Genomic DNA, 21,637 nt, shown 5'->3' with positions numbered 1-21,637 from the left:
TAATGTCAGACCCACCCACCCAACCCAAAGGAAGACTGTAAAGGAGGAAAAGGATCTGCTTTATCCTGTCTCTAAACTGACATCCCTGGAAGTCTGGCTGAGAACAGCTATGCAGATCTGAGATGATTCCACGCTGGGGCGAGCAGAGCAAGTGGCCGTGAACACAGTAATGTCTGGTGTCTATTGTTGTTGAGATATGACACAGGTGTCCTCCATCTTCTTTTCAACCATGCTAAATGGCAAACACAACCCCTACCTTGAAAAGCGAAAAAACTAACAGAAAGCACTAAATGCCTACTTTTATACGGGGCAGACTGTGGTTTGTTTTCTATGCAGTGCTGTTTTTTCCTCTTAATAGGTATTTTATTATAGGATAAATGTAAAAAATACTCTAAACCTTGTATAACAGTATTAAATGTGTCAGAAAGCTGTTCACAGAAACTTCCCAAACACCAATCTTTGAAATAGTCATTGTTAGTTCACCCAATTTGAGCAAATAATTTATCCACAGTGATGGAGAGAACAATTCCACTTTCATTAAGTTATTTCATGTAAAAGAAGGAGTCAGTAAAAGAAAAAAAGACGATGTTTAAAAGTAAATAGTTGAGCTTACTAATTTATCAGACTACACCAGAATTAACTTCGGGATGAAGGGGCATAAATAACAAGCCCAGAAAAGACATTTCTATAACTACAGAATCATTAAATAATCACAGGAATTTTGCATCTTTAAAATAAAAAATTTTAAAGAAATAGTCCACTCCTACCCATGCACCCTCCACCCACGATAGGCAATGGACCACTGCACTGAAGTCACTGTAGCAAAGAGAAAAAATGCCCAGGGGAATGGCTGGCTTCCAGAAGTGGGATCTCTGAATTTCTTTTTTTTTTTTTTTGCATGGAATTGCCTCTGTGGTTTCCGACTTTCTGTGAGAGACAATGAAGTCAGAAAACGGATTCACTAAATCCAGAAATGCCAATCGGCTTGACAGCTGAGGAAGCTCTGGCATGCCATGGGAAGCCACCAGGCCATCGTCTTCTACCCAAAGGCCAGGCTGACACCGTGTCATCAAACCTGTTATACGCGCCTCCCCACTGTGGCTACAGGCGCACTGGGCTCTCGGGCCAGCTGTACAAATAAAGGATGGAGGCAATCGGAGTGGACATGGAATTCTACACCTGGCTCTCTGAAGCCGGAACATTCCTTTAGGATTCTGCCTTGTTAATCGTCTGTGTCAGGCACGTTTCTGGAGCTGGGCTAAGATCAAACTATTTTTATTTCACAACACTAGGTAGACGAGACCAACAGATAAGAGAATATGTACATTTTTAAAACGCAAATCTCCACAAGAGCCTTTTGGGCTGCCACAGATCTGCTTGCCTCCAGGGCCCAAACCCTATGGGGAATGACAAAAATCTAAGAAATCCTTTGTCATTTTAGCAGTATGAGGATTGAGAGAAGTAGCTACAGATATACCATGACAAATGCATGTACAAACACACTTTTTGTGTAACTACTTCTTGCTCTTTTTTAACCAGAGAATCAGTGCAAGGAAGTATAAATGAATGAATGAATGAACAAATGAGTAAGAAAGATGCTTTTATTATACTAGTTACAAATAAATTTCCAAATTACCCTTGGTCAATAAGATCATGACACTGATCATCAAAAGCGTCACAGGAAGGGGAAGGTATTTCTTTATTAAGCTTGGTTATGCGCCTCCCAGTGTCCTACCTTTCCTCACTTAAACCAACCAGCAACACTGAGATTTTTACCCCTGTAGAAATGAGGAAAGTCTAGGGGGGGTACAGCTTACTCAAACTGAGGTGCCTAGTGAGCTTGAGTTCATACCTGGATCAGTCAGTTTCTCTCCAAACCTCACCTCCTTCCACGGCATCATCCTGGCACCATGGAGGGTCCCTGCACTAAACCACACTCACGCTCTGCCTATGACACTCTGCTCTACCATGACATTTCAACTGCTTCCAGCCTTATCTTATTTGTAAACATTTTAAAAATTTTATCTTGATGTATTTTATTTTCTCTTATGAAGTTTTTTTTGGGGGGAAACAATAGTATTCATCAAATGAGTTAAAGACCTCCATTTTTGTGGTTCTCAAATCTAGTTTTCTAGTCCCATCCTCTATCTCTGTTTTCTAGAAACTACCTTGAATCTTCTTCCCTGTAAATTTACACTCATCATATCAGAGGTGAGCTCATCATCCCAGACTAGTTTCCCTGCCTTTTTCTTCCCTGACTCAGCAGACGGCAACTTGGTTCCTTCCATCATTTAAACTCCCCACGCAGCTGTCAGCTTTGGTGATCCCCCTTTCCCTCCTTATCCATTCTGTCCCAAGACCAAGCCTATCACATCTTTCTTTGAATTAAATCTCAGGTGTCTGTCTTTCTTTCGTCTCATCGTGGAGACCCTGGGTCGTGGTCTGGTCATCTCAGGTGCGGGACACAAACACCAGCCTCCCCAGCTTCTCTAACTCCAGTCTCCTCCCCATTTCCACATGTAACTGTCAACTGACCTTCAGTCTTCCCTTTGCTGTGTTATTGCTTCCATCAACACCTGCAATGAGCACAGTCTACCTTCCTCCACCCCAGCCAACCCTAGTCCCTGTGTGTCCACACCTACACCCTCTGCTCCAATTACACTTGCGTCTTCTGTTTGCCTGAGGCAATAGCAGCCTTTGTCCATCGGTAGCTCAAATTCAACCTTCCTCCAACCAAAACTATGATGACAGCAATGATGAAAATGATGATGACGATGTTAGCGTACCCTTCACTGAGCACTTACTCCATTCTGGGCACTGACACAGCACTGTGCATTCTTCTCATGGAATCCTTACACCCTTAAAGCAAAAAGTCATCCTGTATCTACTTTTTCATTCTGAAATGAGGAAGTTGAGCCTCAGAGAGATGAAGCAAGTGACCCAAGGCCACTTGGCTGCCACCTGGGGGAAGCAGAGTCATACATGCTTCCCTTTTCACCCCAGTCCTTATTAATCTCACTCTGGTACAAACTCTCATACCCACCCTCAGACAATTAACATAATACCTAAATAGGCTCAGCATCTATTTTCCATTATTGTTTTGTGCATGTTACTTTAATATCTGCTTGGGGTGATGTCGTCCAGTAAGATTTTTGAGGCCAGGAATCTGTGTAAATTTTTATTACCACCTCAGCACCTTGGCTACTGCGTTACACAGTATAAATTCTAAACATATACTCATGGCCTTTTATTATTAAAATCAACAAAGAAGCCTTCGGCAGCACCCCTCTGCCTTTTTAACACTTGACTGTAATTCAACCATTCAGCCCCTAGGTGGCACTATAACATCACTTAAACCCTCAAACGGGAATCAATGCGCAGCTAAAGAGCTGGTGCCTCCAGGGCCCTCCTGTATCACAGATGTAAGGACTGCTGGAGATCTAGAAGGATCATAAAATAAATAACAAAAAGGTTTAACTCAAAGAGTAGACAATCCAAGGAGACCGGACTGCAATGGCAGAGTATTTTCTTGTACCTTAAGTTCACCTCACTCAATGAGGGCATAATTTTTCAGTTTAGCCTGTAGTAACGCTGACTCAGGATCTTCAGCTGTGTTCTTTTTTTTTTTTAATGGATGTAAAGTGAATACTATTTTTTTTCATAAATATAAACAGGACAGTAAGGTGGTCTTCCAAACCATTCAGGTAAAACTCACTTATTAATGTCTTTTTATTCGATTAATAAGCTATATTTTCTGTATCTTTTTTTTCTTCCAGGTTCTTTTTTTTTTTTTTTGGCCGTGCCACACGGCTTGTGGGATTTTAATTCCCTGACCAGGGATTGAACCGGCCCTCAGAAGTGAAAGCGTGGAGCCCTAACCACTGGATCACCAGGGAATTCCCTATGCTGTACATCTTAAACTTACACGGTGGTGTATCAATTATATCTCAGTAAAACAGTGGGAATTCCTGAGTCCCAGGTTTGATCCCTGGTCGGGGAACTAAGATCCTGCAAGCTGCACGGTGCACCAAAAAAACAAACAAAAAAGATAAAAAAGATGTACAGCATAATGATTTAAGTCATATCACGAAATGACTGTCACAATAAGTGGAGTGAACATCCATCATCTCCTATGACACAGATACAAAATATAAGAAAAAGATCAGCTGTTTTCTTAAGAGGCAGCTTGGTGCAATGGGAAAAAAAACACTGCACTGAGAACTAGAAGACACGGCTTTGCCACCGAACAATAAATAAGGTCCCCCACCTACTGTATAGCACAGGGAACTATATTCAATATCTTATAATAGTCTAAAGTGGAAGATAATCTTAAAAAGAATATGTGTGTGTGTGTGTGTGTGTGTGTGTGTGTGTGTGTATAAAACTGAATCACTTTGCTGTATACCTGAAACATTGTAAATCAACCATATTTCAATTAAAAGAAAATAAGGTCACCCCTTGAGCCAGGTCACGGAAGAGTGGTTTTCCCATTTTTAGAAACGGCGTTAACATCAGCCCAGCATCGCACACCTGCTGTGGGAACGGAACAGGCAGCGCCGAGAGCTCCTGGTCGGCGTCTGAGAAGCTTGAACCCAGGCGTCTCTCCCTCCCTCTTCCTTGCTCTGCTCTCCTGGTATCCCTGCCCCTGGCCCTGGCCATGTTTTTCTCCTGCCTGTGTCTCCCGCGCTGGCTGCCCTTCCTCTGGGGGCAGGCGGGCTGGGTGGGATTGCCCCTGCAACTCCACTGGACCGCCCTGCCCTCTTCTCGCTTTCTCTTGGGCAAACTTGTCCATCTCTATGGGGTCAATGACATCCAACTCTGAGCACCCCCTCTACTTCCCTCGCTCACCCGGACGCCCTTCAGGAGCCCCGGCCACACGTCCACATGCAAAGCTGGACTCAGGATCATCCCCCAAAACGTGCTCCTCGGCCACAGGCCGCCACCCACACAGCTGCTCTCACGCCCCTGGGCATCCTGGGCGCCTCTAACCCTAACCTCGACCACCCCGCATGGAGCCTCCTTCTCCCGACCAGTCTGCCTCCCAAACATCCGACACCCATCCTCTCCCCCACCCCGCCCACGCTCACGCCCACGCCCTTGCTAAGGCACCGTGACCTCCACCGGGGCAGCGACGGCGGCCTCCTGACGTCCTTCCTAAGGTTGCTCCCACCCCACACCACCATCACTGTATTCTCCAAAGAGCTGCCAGAACGATCTTCTTATAACGCAAATTCAACCTGTTTCTACTCTTCCTAAAGTCTTTCGAATCCTCTGCTTATTCTTCAGGATAAACTGTGTCTCTGCTTTTTCAACTGCATCCCTTACCGCTTGCTCCCTCACCTGCAGGATCCAACCTTTCCGGTCACCTTTTGGTCCACCAAACATACCACCCCATCTCCTTCTCAATTCAGGGCCTCAGTAGGGGCTGTTCTCTCTGCCCAAACACTTGCAGTGGTTTGGAGGGTGGCCACAAAAAGATATGTCCACGCCCTAACCCCAGAACCCGTGCATATCACCTTAGGTGGCAAACGATGTGGGAAAGTTAAGGATTTTGAGATGAGGATTTTGTTCTGCGTTATCTATAAATGCCATTATATGTATCCTTATAAGACATGGAGGGACATGGAGGAAGATTTGAAACAGACACACAGAGGAGAAGCTGATGTGAAGATGGAAGCAGAGATGAGAGTGATGCAGCCACAAGCCAAGGAACGCCGGCAGCACCAGAGGCTGGAAGAGGCGGGGAATGGGGGTCTCCCCTACTGCCTATGGAGAGCGTATGGCAACGGTGACGCCCTGCTGGTGCACTTCTGGCCTCTAGAACTTGTGAGAAAATAAATTTCTGTTGTCTAAAGCCACCAGATATGTGGTCATTATTACAGCAGCCCTAGGAATGAACACACCATGCTTCCACCAGGCCACTGCTAGTTGACCGCCGGTTCCACCAGGTCCAAGCTTCCCCGGCACTGTCTACCACACACACAGGCTCCAGTGCAAAATCAAGGTAGGGCACCAAATATCCACCTGGGGAGGGCACAAGGATCTTCGTCCGTCCTCTTCCCTGATGCATCCCAGGCACCTAGACCACCCCACGCCTGGCACTCGTCAGGCACCCAGAAATAACAGCCGGGAGGTGAACCTGTCTCTCCTGCTGGAACCCGAGCTCCAGGCCACAGGGACTGTGCTCTTTATCCCCGAGGCCTCACAGCCTCGTCAGACGCCTGGCACACGGGGAACGCTCAACGGCTGTTTGCTGAATGAACGGAAGGAATGAATGTTTATTTGCTGAGTGAACTGCAAGTTCATGTATGTATGACAGAGGAGTGGCAAAAGAGCACCCTGGAGACATATGTTTCCCTGTGGATTTCCTGGCAACTTATTGAAAATGGTATTTGAAAGGAGAAGTACACTTTTCTTTCCTAAAACTCTGTAATTCAGCATTTCAACTAGTTTAGTCGGAAGCTGCCTTTGCACTAGAGAGGTATTCTCAGAATCACAAACACCACTCCCTGTGTTCCTGCGTGGAATACGCCCTGCTTTGAGATGCGCCTTATTTCTCACCAACAACAAAGGCTGACTCCACTTTGGTAATGACCTTGATCCTCTCAAGTTCAGCCTAGCCCCACATTTGCTGAGCTCTGCGCCCGCCTGGCCACGGTTCACACTGGGTCGCAGAGCTCAGCAATCATTGTTGCTATGGGATTGAACTCCACACAGGAGACCAAGGGTTCAGGCTGCAAATCACTGCCCGTTTAATGAGGTGACTGACTGGGGTAGAGATGCCAAAATCTACCTTCAGACGCCCTCTGCAACTAGGATTCCTCAGTGAGGTTTTGTACACTTGGCCTGTTTGGTAAATAATACTGGCAAATTATTTAATGAAAGTAGCAGGCAGATATGAGCTTGCTTTCTCTCCTTTTTCAAGCACAAACGCTGGATCTAAAGAGACAGATTGTCAAGCACGCTGAAAGCCATGTTAATTAGTTGTAGTTATTCCTCTGTATAGATATCAGCTATTAGTGACAGCTAACAGGCCAAATAATATAAAATAATAGGCATATATTCCCCCTCTACCCCCCCGGGTCTCCCATACCCTGTTCAGAAATACTTCCTCATGCACTGACATAAAAGATTCATTCTTTCAACTTCTGCAAGTTTTCTATTCTTCAAAATTTAAGCTTAATATTCATGACAAGGAGAACACTTTAACAAGCTAAACCAGTTACAAGCTGGCACGTGGCGGGTTGAATTCTACCAGGAAATTTGTTTAATTGTTAGGCACTATGTTTGTTTGTTTGTTTAATTCTGAATTCTGATGCCTTTACATGACAAGCGCACTGCTCTGCTCCTCATATAGTCCCCAAGGCTGAGGCCCCTTCCCAGGGCCCCTCACTCAGGTCACCTGCTGTCCCCTGAAGGCCGCTGAGCGTGTCAGCATCTATCAGAGAATTCTCCAGTAGAGACACAATGAGCTAGGGAGTTGGCGCTTGGAGGAGAAAGAAGCAGCAAGAAAAAGAAGAAATCAAAACCAAAACACGAAGGGGTGGTGACAGACCAAATGTGCCAACTTCTCCACTGTCACTGGAACTTGCTTCCTTCAAAATGTAACATAATTGACTTACGCAAACTTTGGGACATGAAAATAATTGCTCTGAACCATTTATCAGGCTACAGTTAGAGAGTGTACTAGAACGCAGCTGTGTGAGTGATAAAGAGGTTGAATTCTAGAACTTTGTGTGCAAATAATTTAATGATATGAAAAATGTTAACAACAGTTAAAACTACCCAAGGAAATTCCATTTCTATAATGGAATGCAAGCTCTTCGGAGTGTGAGGGACAAGTGAATGAAACGGCAGGAAAAATACTTGTATATACTTTAGTGATTTAAAAGTCCCAAAGGAAAGACTGTTTTGCTGATGTGTGATTTTGGTTTTCAAACGAAAAAAAACTAAGACAGGCCTTGAGTTTTAAGCCATTTGACCTTCTTGTGTATAAAACTACCAAATTGTAAAGTTCTATTGACTTAACAGTTACTAGACTCCCTTGAATGGAAAACAATACAAATATATTTTATTCTGGAAAAATGTACAGAAGGTGTCTTTATTATCAAACTAGTTACTAAAGCAGAACTTACAAAAGGTCCCATCCTAGTCTATGAAGGCATGTAATTTTCCCTACAAGAAGACCTCCATCAAAGAAACAGGGATTCTTCCCTTGAAACAGATAAAGAATAATTTAAAATCCTGCCCAAGTCCACCTCATTCATATCCTTAAAGAGGGACCATAATGATGCTTGGGTAAACGTTAGGCAGAGTCACAAAGTATTTTGGAAGCCATTAAATCGCTGTCACGTGTGAAAAGTCGTGCCGCACATCACAGAACCACAGGGTGTTAGGGCTGGGAGGGACAGGGCCAGCCCTCCAGTACAAACCCTTATTTCCCAGGTGAGGGCTCTGAAAACCAAAAAGACCAGAGAGGTAATCCCCAGTGTCCCACACTGAGAATGCAGGATGCTACTGAACCTTTAAAAGGTCTGAGTACAGCAACGGTCATGCTCCTTTCTGTGGCTCAAAGTGCTTATTTCTGGCCCTACCTGAAATTCCAAGAAAATCTGAACTCTGTGAGATGGTCACTTACTACCAGGTTTACATGTTGTGTGTGGGAAAAAAAGACGCGGAGGGGAGAGACTTCCCACTAATTCCGTTCCCGTTTCCCTCGGACTTGGCGGGTGTCCCCACATACATGCTGCATGTGGCCACCAGCTCAGGCTCCCAAATCCTGTCCAGGCTGAACTCTGAATTTTAAGTTATTGATTTATGTGTATTTATTAACTACCTGTTAGGTGCCATCTACTGTGATCACCTCAAAGAAATACCAAAAAAGGACCCCCTTCCCTCAAGGAGGAGAAACAGACATAGGCAACTTCTATTTCTAGAGCATCCACGGTGGGCCGGGAGCCAGCGTGAGCATCTCGCACACGTCCACACAGCCCCCTTTAAGGAGCATGGGCTGACAATCCAATCCAGAGGGTCAGACACACCCACGCTCGAACCCAAGCAGAGCTCCAGGTCAGGGTACGAGAAGCGTCATGGGAGGGAAGCAGGTTCACACGGGGGGACCCGTCCACACTGGCTGGGACAGGCAGGAGGCCTTATGGGGGCAGCGTCTCTTCTGAGCTCCTTTGAGGAGGGCTCAAGATGGAGGCCGAGTGGAAGTGGGAAGGCTTTCCAGAAAACGGTAGAGGTGGTACGTCAAAAATAAATAATAATATAAAATAATATATAAATAATATATAATAAAATATAATATAAAAATATAATATAAATATAAATAAAATATATAAAATATAAAATTTTATATTTATATTTTATAAAATATATTTTATAAAATATAATATAATATATATATAAATAATATATATAATAAAATATATATTTATAATATATATTAATATATATAATATTATATAATATATATATTATATATATTATATATAAATTTATATAAAATAAAATATAAAATCTTATATTTATATTTTATAAAATATATATATTATAAAATATAATATATATAAAATAATATATAATAATACATAAAATAATATAAATAATAAATATTGAGTGATTGCTTCCTGGTGGTGAATCCACGGATGATTTATTTTGTGCCTTCTAGTTTTCCAGTATTATCTAAATGGTCTATAATAAGCATATATGAATAGTACAATAAAAACTACTATAATTATTCTTTTAAAAAAATGAAAAGGTGGGAATATTTAGATTATGTTCAAGGGAGAGTGAGTGGCCCAGCTGATGCAGCAGGAGATGGTCCAACGGGAGGTCACAGTGATTACTGATGAGAACGCGTGTTGAGGCTGGGCTGTGAGCCTCCAGCGGTACAGCGGTGAGATGAAGGAGCCCCCCCTTGGCACCTGCCCTTTGATGCATCCCAACTCCCCCTCAAACCCCAGCTTCTATCTCCAGTTGAACCCCTCACCCAGCCTGGCACCCAACCCTCGCTGCAGACACAGCAGTTTTGATTTGGGGCTGAACAAACCACTCACTCAGCCATTCAACCATACGAGAGGAATCATTTCCCTCTTAGGAAGGCCTGGCTGTTCCACTCACGGGCTATGCCGCCTCGGGCAGAGCCTCAACCCTCGGAATTCGGTACGTTCCTATCTTTATAGTGCACCTCGAGCTGTCACGGCGGCTCGAGAGATGATGTGCGAGTTGGCTGGTCGCCTCCAAACCACCTGCCGGGTATGCACAAGCCACGTTCCCAAATTCCTAGCTGGAAAACATCACCAGCAACCTGTGCCGTCACAAAGGACCCGTCTGTGCCGGGAAGGGCAGAGGTTGGCGGTGCTCCGCACACAGCTCCCCCTGACCACCCAGAAGCAGGGACGCAGACAGCAGGGCGGGGCGCAGCCCACCCCCGTGAGCCCTCCTGACCCACGGCGCTGAAGACTGTGTGATGGGAGAGACAGAGCATCCTCTACACGTGCAAATGCTTACGATGGTTTTAGGGCCCAAGGACACAGAAGACAAAGCACCAGGCAGGTAAATATGAGAAAACTGGGCAGAGGAAACTGCCAGGCTTGGGCAGATTCAAGCCGCCACTAGGGCTCCCAAAAGTTAGGGCTAAAACTGGTGTTTGAACCTGAGTGTAATCCTCTTCTCATTGATCACGGGGCAAACTCGGGGGCTGAGACCAAATACCAGGAGGTGGTTCCTGCCTCTTCCACATACTAGCAAGTTATTTAAAATTCTTGTAAATCCAGATTCCTTGTACTGACCAATGGAAATATTGGTAATAATCCTACTGGCCTCGCAGAGTTGCTGTAGGATTAAAGCAGGGTTTCTCAACCTCGGCACTACTGGCGTTCGAGGATGGCTAGTTCTTTCAGTTCTTTCATGTGGGGCCGTCCTGTGCATTGTAGATATTGAAGGGCATCCATGGTCTGTGACTCACTAGAACCAGGAGCACCCCCCTCCATCCAGCTGTGACAGCAAAAAAAAAAATGTCTCGACATCATTAAATCAGAGGCCCACACCTAGCCGGCTTCATCAAAACAACTGTCCCTCTTTGTTTTGTGGTGTCCCCATCCCATTCCTGCCACGGAGCTGATCACTACATTCTTCTTGGGCCTCAAGCTCAAAGGGTCTTAAAATCTTGGCACGTTTATAGGGACAACCTCACACAAATGCCAGGCTTTCTTCCTGAGCATTGTGTCCATTGACATGAAAAAAGCTAAAGCACTTCTGCTCTTTCTTAGGGCCCTAACTTTGTTTCCTGGAAATGCAGTTTTTAAATTGTATCATGAAAGTGGCTGGGAAAAGCTCGAGATAAATTCTGATCACCAAAATTTTATTGAAGAAGAAACAAATCCGTTTAAGTAGAAAGCGATCTGCCATAACTTCAGCTCAACAAGGTAGCTGCTTACAGCAAGAACACAACGAAGGACCTGCACATGTGTCACACAACTCGTGTGACAATAAAGCAATGCTGTGGGAGAAAAAATGGTCCTTTCTCTCAGAAAGGTAACATTTCACCTCCTTGTTGACTCATCTTGACTGATTTGTGTTTTCTGAGTGTCACACACAGCCCTGTGGGATCGATTTGGACATGTTTCAAAATGATCACTGATCTGACTCAAAAACTGTCCAAAACTTCTGAAACATACTCTTTTCTTGGAAGATTGTGGGAGTATTTTTAATCAAAAGGATGGTTTGATCTAATACTCCAGCACAGATGAGTTAGTGCCTGCCAATTGCTGCTGTCAGAATATATGAGAGAGGTTCATAAATAAATGTGTAAGAGACCCTATATACTGTCAGGGTTACTGTGCATCTCAGGGCAGAGAATCGGGTGTAGTCATCAAGAGCACCATCCTGGGTGGACTTAATTGCTCTGTGCTGAAGTCTTCGACACTGCAAAGATGGTACCATAAGATGGGAAGAGAGTTGTTGTGTGGGATCAGTGAGCTAAAGCATTTTGAGCACATAGGACAGTGCCGGGCACATAAGAAGCACATGATAAATGCAGCTCTCACTCCGATTACAGAACACTATTCCACGGGATTTTAATAGGTGCTGTCCAAAAAAGAGTCATGTGGTCAAATGTCTGGAAACACTACTTTAAACAAAGTTAAGTAGGTTTTTTTTTTTTTTTTTTTAACTCACTGCAGAATTTCTCAGACAGAGCCTTTAAAATGTTGATATACAACATGAATATCAATAATGGCGACCCGGCATGGACCATTCGCACCAGGATCCTTTCTGTACAAGGTGATTCTACAAAATTTTAAGTGAACAAAACATTATTGCTGAGAGTGGGTAGAACGTTGGACGGAAGAGTTCTAGAACTTACTCATCTTGCGTAACTGAAGCTTTATGCCCTTTGATTAGTAATTTCCCGTTTCCCGCTCCCATTTCCCATGCTGATTTTTACATCACTTACCCGAGACCCCTTTTCAGGAAAGCACTGGCAAAGAGAGCAATCTCTTCCCCCGCAGGGACCAATAAACTTCTTTCCACCCTAGAAAGTGAAGAATCTGCTTTAGTTTACCAGTATTCATCACCTCGATGGGTACATGGTAAATACCTTATAACAAGCACTGTTGGTTTATCTAACTCATGAGAATGTCACAGTATAATTTTACCTCTGAAACTGTGAAACGACTAACATTGATATATAAAAAGGCAAAAAACTTACATTGTGGCTTGATAATAAAAGAGTTGATGGTTATGTGAGCAGGATAAAAGTTTATGTGAGCCAGGATTAAAAAAAAAAACTCCTTCTGAAGCTACGCTGCTTTAATCAGAATCTTCTGCAATCTCTCTCTTGGTAAGATTTCGTTTACCAAGTTGTGAACAATCTTAGAATGTTAACTATGTAGTTGTGTACACAACTAGACACCACAGTGGTGTCAAGTTTAAATTATAAGCTTGGCTTTTTTTCAGTAAGACCCTCTTACTTTATCTCCAAGATCAGCTAGGGTATGTGTCCCACAGGGAGGCCCTCCTGGGTCAGAACTGCAGTCATAGCCTTGGACTCGGATTAAGATTATTCTTCCTACAATTTGCTCCAAGATGGCTCCCTCTAATGTGTGTCTCAACCAGAAGGCTCTTGGACTTGAATAACTTGAGCACTTTCCCCACTTTTAGCTAGCTTTTCTTCAACTCTCTTTAGAGAATGACCCCACAGTCGCATCTCGTCTTAACTTTAACACACACACACGCACAACGCACGCACGCCCCGTGGGAAGAATCAGCCCCTTTTTCTCACAAATTCTATGTATATGGTGAGTCATCAGTCACTTCAATACAGCAGTCCCAGAGGAACTGTTTCCATAAGTAGATCCTCAACGACAGCCAGCATCATGCACCTGCAGTGCAAATGCACTGAGCATTTGTTCACAGACAGGGGTGCACGTTGAGAGGGAGGATGTGGTAAAGCAGCTCTCGGTGCCAGGAGTCGAAGGTGTGGACAGGACCACACGCTTCTATAACCGATAGATCTCTTAAAACTAACGACACTGTAGACTTTAGCCTTTAGACCAACATATAACGGGGAAACATAAAGCAACTGAACCAATATGTACAGTTCTGACAGAAGATGTATATACATAAATATACAAACATACTTATGTACATAAATATACATGAATATACATATGTACACATGAAATACACAAATGTATACATACGAATGTATATGTGATGGGAGGGAAAGGAGTCTGAGCAGCATTCATTTTTCTTTTCAATCATAAAATTAAGACCTCTTTTTTCTTGAAAACTATGAGCAGACACAATAAAAAGCCTTTAACTTAAGCATTAATAAAAAGGACATCTTTATAAACATAATGCTTATGGGTCATTAAAAGTATATAAAAATGCGAACCTTGACAAGAGCCAAGCAATAAGTTTAAAAAAATGTATTTGAAGTTTCAGAAACATATGCCTCTCGAATTTTGAGGAACCCTGTTATCTATAAATGCAGAAACAATAAGTTCAAAACCCTGATTAGGTAAAAATAATTTTTTAAATGCTCAGGGCCAGGTCAGGACAGCATGAAAGCACTTAAAATAACTAGGCTGAACACTTGGGTTCATTTAAGGTTGGGATTCATTACTATGTGTTCAGTGAAATATCAAAATAACCAGAGAAAAAAAGAAGGTCGGTTGATTAGATGGCTTGAAAATAAAGGCAAGTTTGTTTTTTTTTAACTTAATTGTGCCAAGCATCATTGAGATGTTTGTAGCAAAATTAAATTTCAGACAAGAATCAGTTTAAAGTAGATTAGCAGAATTCTAATAAAGGAACACATGTAAAGCTTTGACTTGGACCAATAAAAGAAAAAAGCGAGGTGATTTCAGTCCCTACAAAGTTCTTCTACATCAGACATATCCCCAAAAACATCACTTTAAAGGGGGGGGGCATTTATAGAGGAAGAAACTGCACCTCAGAAACAGATTGTATAATCCCATTAAAAAGAGATCAAGACAATATCTCAGACAAGTCAACATCCAAAATATAAACCACATTCACTGGGAATACAGTGGCATTCTCAAAAACCAGTGTCATTCTTCTTCAAAGAGAAGAAAAGTCACTATCTATTTTATCTCAGATATTTTTAAACAAATATTTGTTGCATAGAAAGTTAAAGAAAATATTTTACTAACTTCCAGATTAGTAATCAGTCTTGCATTTTTTACTTTTATTGGGTTTTTTTGGCAAAACAAATAACATATGCACATGATAATTCAAACAGTACAAAATAGTGTAACGGAAAAAAGATATTTTATCTTCCAACTCTGGCCCCCGGTTCCCTCCCCTAAAGGTAATCGCTCTCTTCAAACCCGTGTCTGGGCATTTATGAGCATATTTACACAATGATCACACACACACACACACACACACACACACACACACACACTTTTGGTGATTTTTGTCCTTGTTTTATTTTTACCCAAATGGTATATTTCTTTGTACCTTGCTTTTCTCACTTAATCATTCTGAATTAATACATATGTCTATCCACCAAACAAAGTACCATTTAATCAGTCCTTATTGATGGTCATTTCATTATCTCCCTTTTTTGCTATCAAACACTACCTTTAAACTAATATTCTTGTGCATATACCTTTATGCAGAAGTCAGAATAAATATGTATGATAAATTCCAAAAAGGGAAATTGCTATGTCAACAGGCATGTGCATTTAAAATCCTGATAGATAATGCCAAATTGCCTTTAATAGAGATTGCATCAATTTATTTCTCTCCCTTTAAAGCCCACCTACAGTATAGCCACTCTCTGTGTGAAATCTCTGGAATCTTCGCATACCAGACTTTGGTAGGAAGGTCCAGGATAGAGTAATCTTTGGTTCAGGAGTTATATGCACTTATATGAGACATAAGTAACAAAGGAAGTAAAATTTAGCGCTCTGTAGACTTTTGTAATGAAAAAAAGAATGTAATACAAAAGAAACTTAGAAAAGTCAGATAAGAGAAAAAATAATTCACACACAAATATTTCAGTATGTTTCTGTTCACTATTTGAGGTGATTCTCTGAAATGCCTGTGAACTAAGTTGGGCAAATTTTATCATGCCCACTTCCCACAGGAGAAAACTGAGTCTTGAATAGGTTAAGAGATGAATCAATGGCAAAGCCAAAAACCTAGGGCGTCCTATTCTTTAATGCATGTGCTTTTGCTCCTGACTAAAAGGGAAAGGAGAATGCATGGCAACTTTCTATTTTGATTCGCTCTGCAAAGACCTATGATAACTTGAAATCACCGAAGTTGGATCGGGTGGATCCAAGCTAGCGGACGGATAGACAGACGTGTGTTCACTAGCGTGACTTAAACCAGTCTGGCTTTCTCAAGATGAACCTGACTAAAGGCTGCCTCTAGTAGGATTTCCTAGAAATGTCTGAAGTTGGGTTTAATAACTTAGATTCTCTAGAGAGGAGGCAGAAGAAAGAGGACTTATTACGGAATGTTCTAGGCTTATCCTTCTCCAGAATTAAAACGTTCAAATTTAATCTTATACTTCTTGATTTAATCTTGTAATGGCCCGGCTGCTTCCTGCCCACTCTGAAAAAAGTTTTGAAGAAAGGGTTATATCATAAAACAAAAAAAAATCTCTAATACCTATGCAATTTGGTAATCAGTCTTAACTGTAGAATATAAAAGAAACCTTAGAGTTCATCTAATCCAACACTTCATTTTTACAGATGAGAGAATAATCCCAGAGAGTGAATTGTTTAAAAGTATAATAAAGAAAGAAGAATGAACAAAACCCAAAGGTTTTCATCATAAAGGAAGGAAATAAATCATAAAGATCAGAGCAGAAATAAATGAAATAGAGACTAGAACACAAGAGAAAAGATCAATGAAACTAAAAGCTCATTCTCTGTAAAGGTAAACAAAATTGATAAACCTTTAGCCAGACTCATCAAGAAAAAAAGGAGAGGGATCAAATCAATAAATCAGAAATGAAAAAGGAGAAGTTACAACTGACACTGCAGAAATACAAAGGATCATAAGAGACTACTACAAGCAACTATATGCCAATAAAATGGACAATCTATAAGAAATGAACAAATTCTTAGAAAGGTACAATCTGCCAAGACTGAACCAGGAAGAAATAGAAAATATGAACAGACTAATTACAAGTACTGAAATTGCATGTGTGATTTAAAAACTCCCAACAAACAAAAGTCCAGGACCAGATGGCTTCACAGGCCAATTCTACCAAACATTTAGAGACGAGCTGACACTTAACTTTCTGAAACTATTCCAAAAACTTGTACAGGAAGGAACACTTCTGAACTCATTCTATAAGGTCACCATCACCCTGATACCAAAACCAGACAAAGATATCACAAAACAAGAAAATTATAGGACAATATCACTGATGAACACAGAGGCAAAAATCCTCAACAAAATACCAGCAAACCAACTCCAACAATACATTAAAAGGATCATACACCACGATCAAGTGGGATTTATCCCAGGGATGCAAGGATTTTTCAATATCTGCAAATCAATCAATGTGATATACCACATTTACAAACTGAAGAATAAAAACCATATGATCATCTCAATAGAGGCAGAAAAAGCCTTTGATAAAATTCAACATCCATTTATGATAAAAAAAACTCTATAGAAAGTGGGCATAGAGGGAACATACCTCAACGTAATAAAGGTCACATATGACAAACCCACAGCTAACATCATACTCAATGGTGAAAACCTGAAAGTATTTCCTCTAAGATCAGGAACAAGAAAAGGATGTCCACTCTCACCACTTAACTCAACATAGTTCTGAAAGTCCTGGCAATCAGAGAAGAAAAAGAAATGAAAGGAATCCAAGTTGGAAAAGGAGTAAAACTGTCACTGTTTGCAGAGATGACATGATACTATACATAGTAAATCCTAAAGATGCTGCCAGAAAACTACTAGAGCTCATCAATGAATCTGGTAAAGTTGCAGGATACAAAATTAATGTACAGAAATCTCTTGCATTCCTATACACTAACAGTGAAATATCAGAAAGAGAAATTAAGGAAACAACCCCATTTACCATAACATCAAAAAGAAAAAAAATACCTATGAATAAACCTACGTAAGGAGGCAAAAGACCTGTACTCTGAAAACTATAAGACACTGATGAAAGAAATCAAAGATGACACAAACAGATGGAAAGATATACTATGTATTTGGATTGAAAGAATCAATGTTGTCAAAATAACTATACTACCCAAGGAAATCTACAGATTCAATGGAATCGCTATCGATTTACCAATTGCATTTTTCACAGAACTAGAACAAAAAAATGTTTAATTTGTATGGAAACACAGAAGACCCCAAATAGCCAAAACAATCTTAAGAAGAACGGAGCTGGAGGAAACACGCTCCCTGAATTAAGGTTATACTACAAAGCTACAGTAATCAAAACAGTATGGTACTGGCACAAAAAACAGACATAAACATCAATGGAACAGGATAGAAAGTCCAGAAATAAAACCATGTACTATGGTCAATTACTCTACAACAAAAGAGGCAAGAGTGTACAGCAGAGAAGAGACAGTTTCTTTGATAAGTGGTGCTGGGTAAACTGGATAGCTACATGTAAAAGAATGAAATTAGAACATTCGCTAACACCATATACAAAGATAAACTCAAAATGGATTAATGTGTTGGTGGGAATGTAAATTGATACAGCCACTGTGGAGAACAGTATGGAGGTTCCTTAAAAAACTACAAATAGAACTACCATATGACCCAGCAATCCCACTACTGGGCATATACCCTGAGAAAACGATAATTCAAAAAGAGTCATGTACCAAAATGCTCATTGCAGCTCTATTTACAATAGCCTGGAGATGGAAACAACCTAAGTGTCCATCATCAGATGAATGGATAAAGAAGATGTGGCACATATATACAATGGAATATTACTCAGCCATAAAAAGAAATGAAACTGAGCTATCTGTAATGAGGTGGATAGACCTAGAGTCTGTCTTACAGAGTTAAGTAAGTCAGAAAGAGAGAGACAAATACCATACGCTAACACATATATATGGAATCTAAGAAAAAAAAATGTCATGAAGAACCTAGGGGTAAGACAGGAATAAAGACACAGACCTACTAGAGAGTGGACTTGAGGATATGGGGAGGGGGAAGGGTAAGCTGTGACAAAGCGAGAGAGAGGCACGGACATATATACACTACCAAATGTAAGGTAGATAGCTAGTGGGAAGCAGCCGCATAGCACAGGGAGATCAGCTCGGTGCTTTGTGATCACCTGGAGGGGTGGGATAGGGAGGGTGGGAGGGAGGGCGACGCAAGAGGGAAGAGATATGGGAACATATGTATATATATAACTGATTCATTTTGTTGTAAAGCAGAAACTAACACACCACTGTAAAGCAATTATACTCCAATAAAGATGTTAAAAAAAAATGGATTAATGACCTAATTGTAAGATAGGATACTATAAAACTCCCAGAGGAAAACATAGGCAAAACACCCTTTGACATAAATTGCAGCAAAATTTTTTTGGATCTGCCTCCTAGGGTAATGGAAATAAAAACAAAAATAAACAAATGAGACCTAATTAAACTTAAAATCTTTGTCAAAGCAAAAGAAACCATAAACAAAATGGAAAGACAACTTATGGACTGGGAGAAAATATTTGCAAATGATGCTACTGATAAGGAATTAATTTCCAAAATACACAAACAGCTCATACAGCTTAATATAAAAAAAAGCCAAACAACCAAATAAAAAACGGGTAAAAGACCTAAATAGACATTTCTCCAAAGAAGACATACAGATGGCCAAGAGGCACATGAAAAGATGCTCAATACTGCTAAGTATCAGAGAAATGCAAATCAAAACTACAATGAGGTATCACACCAGTCAGAATGTCCATCATCAAAAAGTCTACAAATAGGGCTTCCCGGGTGGTGCAGTGGTTGAGAGTCCGCCTGCCGATGCAGGGGACACGGGTTCATACCCCGGTCCGGGAAGATCCCACATGCCGCGGAGCGGCTGGGCCCGTGAGCCATGGACGCTGAGCCTGCGCGTCCAGAGCCTGTGCTCCACAACGGGAGGGGCCACAGCAGTGAGAGGCCCGCGTACCGCAAAAAAAAAAAAAAAAAAGTCTACAAATAATAAATGCTGGAGAAGGTGTGGAGAAAAGGGAACCCTCCTACACTGCTGGTGGGAATATAAATTGGTTCAGGCACTATGAGGAACAGTATGGAGGTTCCTTAAAAATCTGAAAATAGAGTTACCATGTGATCCGGAAATCCCACTTCTGGGTATTTATCCAGAGAAAACTCTAATTTGAAAAAATACATGCACCCCAATGTTCATAGCAGCACTATTTACAATAGCCAAGACATGGAAGCAACTTAAATGTCTATTAACAGATGAATGGATAAAGAAGATGTGGTAAATATATATATATATATATATATATATATAAAACAAATGGTATATTAGCCATAAAAAAGAATGAAATCATGCCATTTGCAGCAATATGGATGGACCTAGAAATTATCATACTAAGTGAAATAAGCCAGAGAAGGACAAATATATGATATCGCTTATATGTGGAATCTAAAAAAATGATACAAATGAATTTATTTACAAAACAGAAATAGACTCACAGAAACAGAAAACAAACTTATGGTTACAAAAGGGGAAAGGAGGGGAGGGATAAATTAGGAGTTTGGGATTAACATATACACACTACTGTATATAAAACAGATAACCAACAGGGACCTACTGCATAGCACAGGGAACTATATTAAATATCTTGTAATAACCTATAATGGAAAAGAATCAAGATATAGATAGATAGATAAACAGAATCACTTTGCTGTACACCTGAAACTAACACAATATTGTAAATTAACTATACTTGCATTTTTAAAAATGGTTAAAAAAGTATAATAAAAATGATTCATTCAATACAGTGAATTTTCAACATGCAATCAGAGCTCATTAATGGACTTACCCCGTACGCATGTTGTACAGAAAAGAGAATAAGTATGAGCAACCTACGAAAAAGCAAAAACGCGGATTAATTTAAACTGCTGGTTTTAATGCAAAACAAACTAAAAAGAAAAAGAACACAAGAATTAACTCCAGAAACCTTTTTTTTTAGTTTCCAATAAGGTTACTGTTGCCAGTTGATTGTCACAAGTGACAAGGTAAATGTTATCCTCTCTCTGGATATCATCACTACATTTCCTCCTTTTAATCAGTCAAGTACTCACAACCTTTGGTGTGGTCCTCATTGTGCTGGGTGCGGTGGGGACACTTGGAAGGTGAGACCTGGATGGACGGATGATTGGAGGGAGACGACTCTCATAATGAAAACTAGAGGAGAGCTGGAAGGAGGCAGCCTTGTCCAGGAACTGCTGCAAAGACTAGTGTATCCTGGATGCTGTTAAGTGGAACCAGCCGGAAGGAGGGAGGATGGAAGAAACCTAACCGGACTGGGGAGACGGTTTGGGAAACAATACGAACAAGTCAGGGGAGAGTTAGGTAGTTCAGGGTCTTATAAGTGAGGCAGAAATCCAACTGGGGTAACATCATTATTACAGAGAAATTTTAACAGGAAAGATGCAACCAAAAAAAGACTGAATGTGTGTGTCCTACCCCAATTCATATGTTGAAATCCTAAGCCCCATGTGATAGTATTAGGAGGTGGGGCCTTTGGGAGTATTAGGTCATGAGGGTGCAGTCCTTGTGAATAGGATTATTCCCCTTCTAAAAGGACCTGGAGAGCTCTCTCTCAGTCCTTCTCCCATGTGAGGATACGATGAGAAGCCAGCAGTCTGCAACCCAGGAGAGCGTCCTCACAAAAACATGCCCATGCTGATACCCGGATCTCAGACCGTCAGCCTCCAGAACTGTGAGAAATAAATTTGTATTGCTCATAAGCCCCCCAGTCGATGGTATGTGTCACAGCAGCCTGGAGTGACTAGGACAACCACTCAAAACTGCATATGTCTGCCTCGGGCTTATGACCGTCCAAGAGCTTCCACATCCGTCATCGCATTGAATCCTTAAAACAGAGCTTGGATGGGAGGAGAACTGGGGCCCAGACTCG

General features: G+C 41.3%; 1 protein-coding gene across 2 annotated transcripts in view; it reads right to left on the bottom strand.

Annotated features, from left to right (window-relative positions):
• COL4A4 (collagen type IV alpha 4 chain) overlaps positions 1-21,637 on the bottom strand; it is a 138,530-nt gene that overhangs the window by 96,558 nt on the left and 20,335 nt on the right. For both annotated transcript variants that reach the window (XM_073807187.1, XM_073807188.1), the window contains exons 3-4: positions 20,537-20,579; positions 12,461-12,538 (exon numbers count right to left, since the gene is read on the bottom strand). In XM_073807187.1, the coding sequence (XP_073663288.1) occupies positions 12,461-12,538; positions 20,537-20,579 (121 nt within the window). The remainder of the gene's footprint in view (positions 1-12,460; positions 12,539-20,536; positions 20,580-21,637) is intronic.

Source organism: Tursiops truncatus, chromosome 7 (genome assembly GCF_011762595.2).
Source record: "Tursiops truncatus isolate mTurTru1 chromosome 7, mTurTru1.mat.Y, whole genome shotgun sequence".
Lineage (NCBI taxonomy): Eukaryota > Metazoa > Chordata > Mammalia > Artiodactyla > Delphinidae > Tursiops > Tursiops truncatus.
The sequence above is the reverse complement of the archived record's forward strand: the minus strand, read 5'-3'. Positions and strand labels throughout refer to the sequence as shown.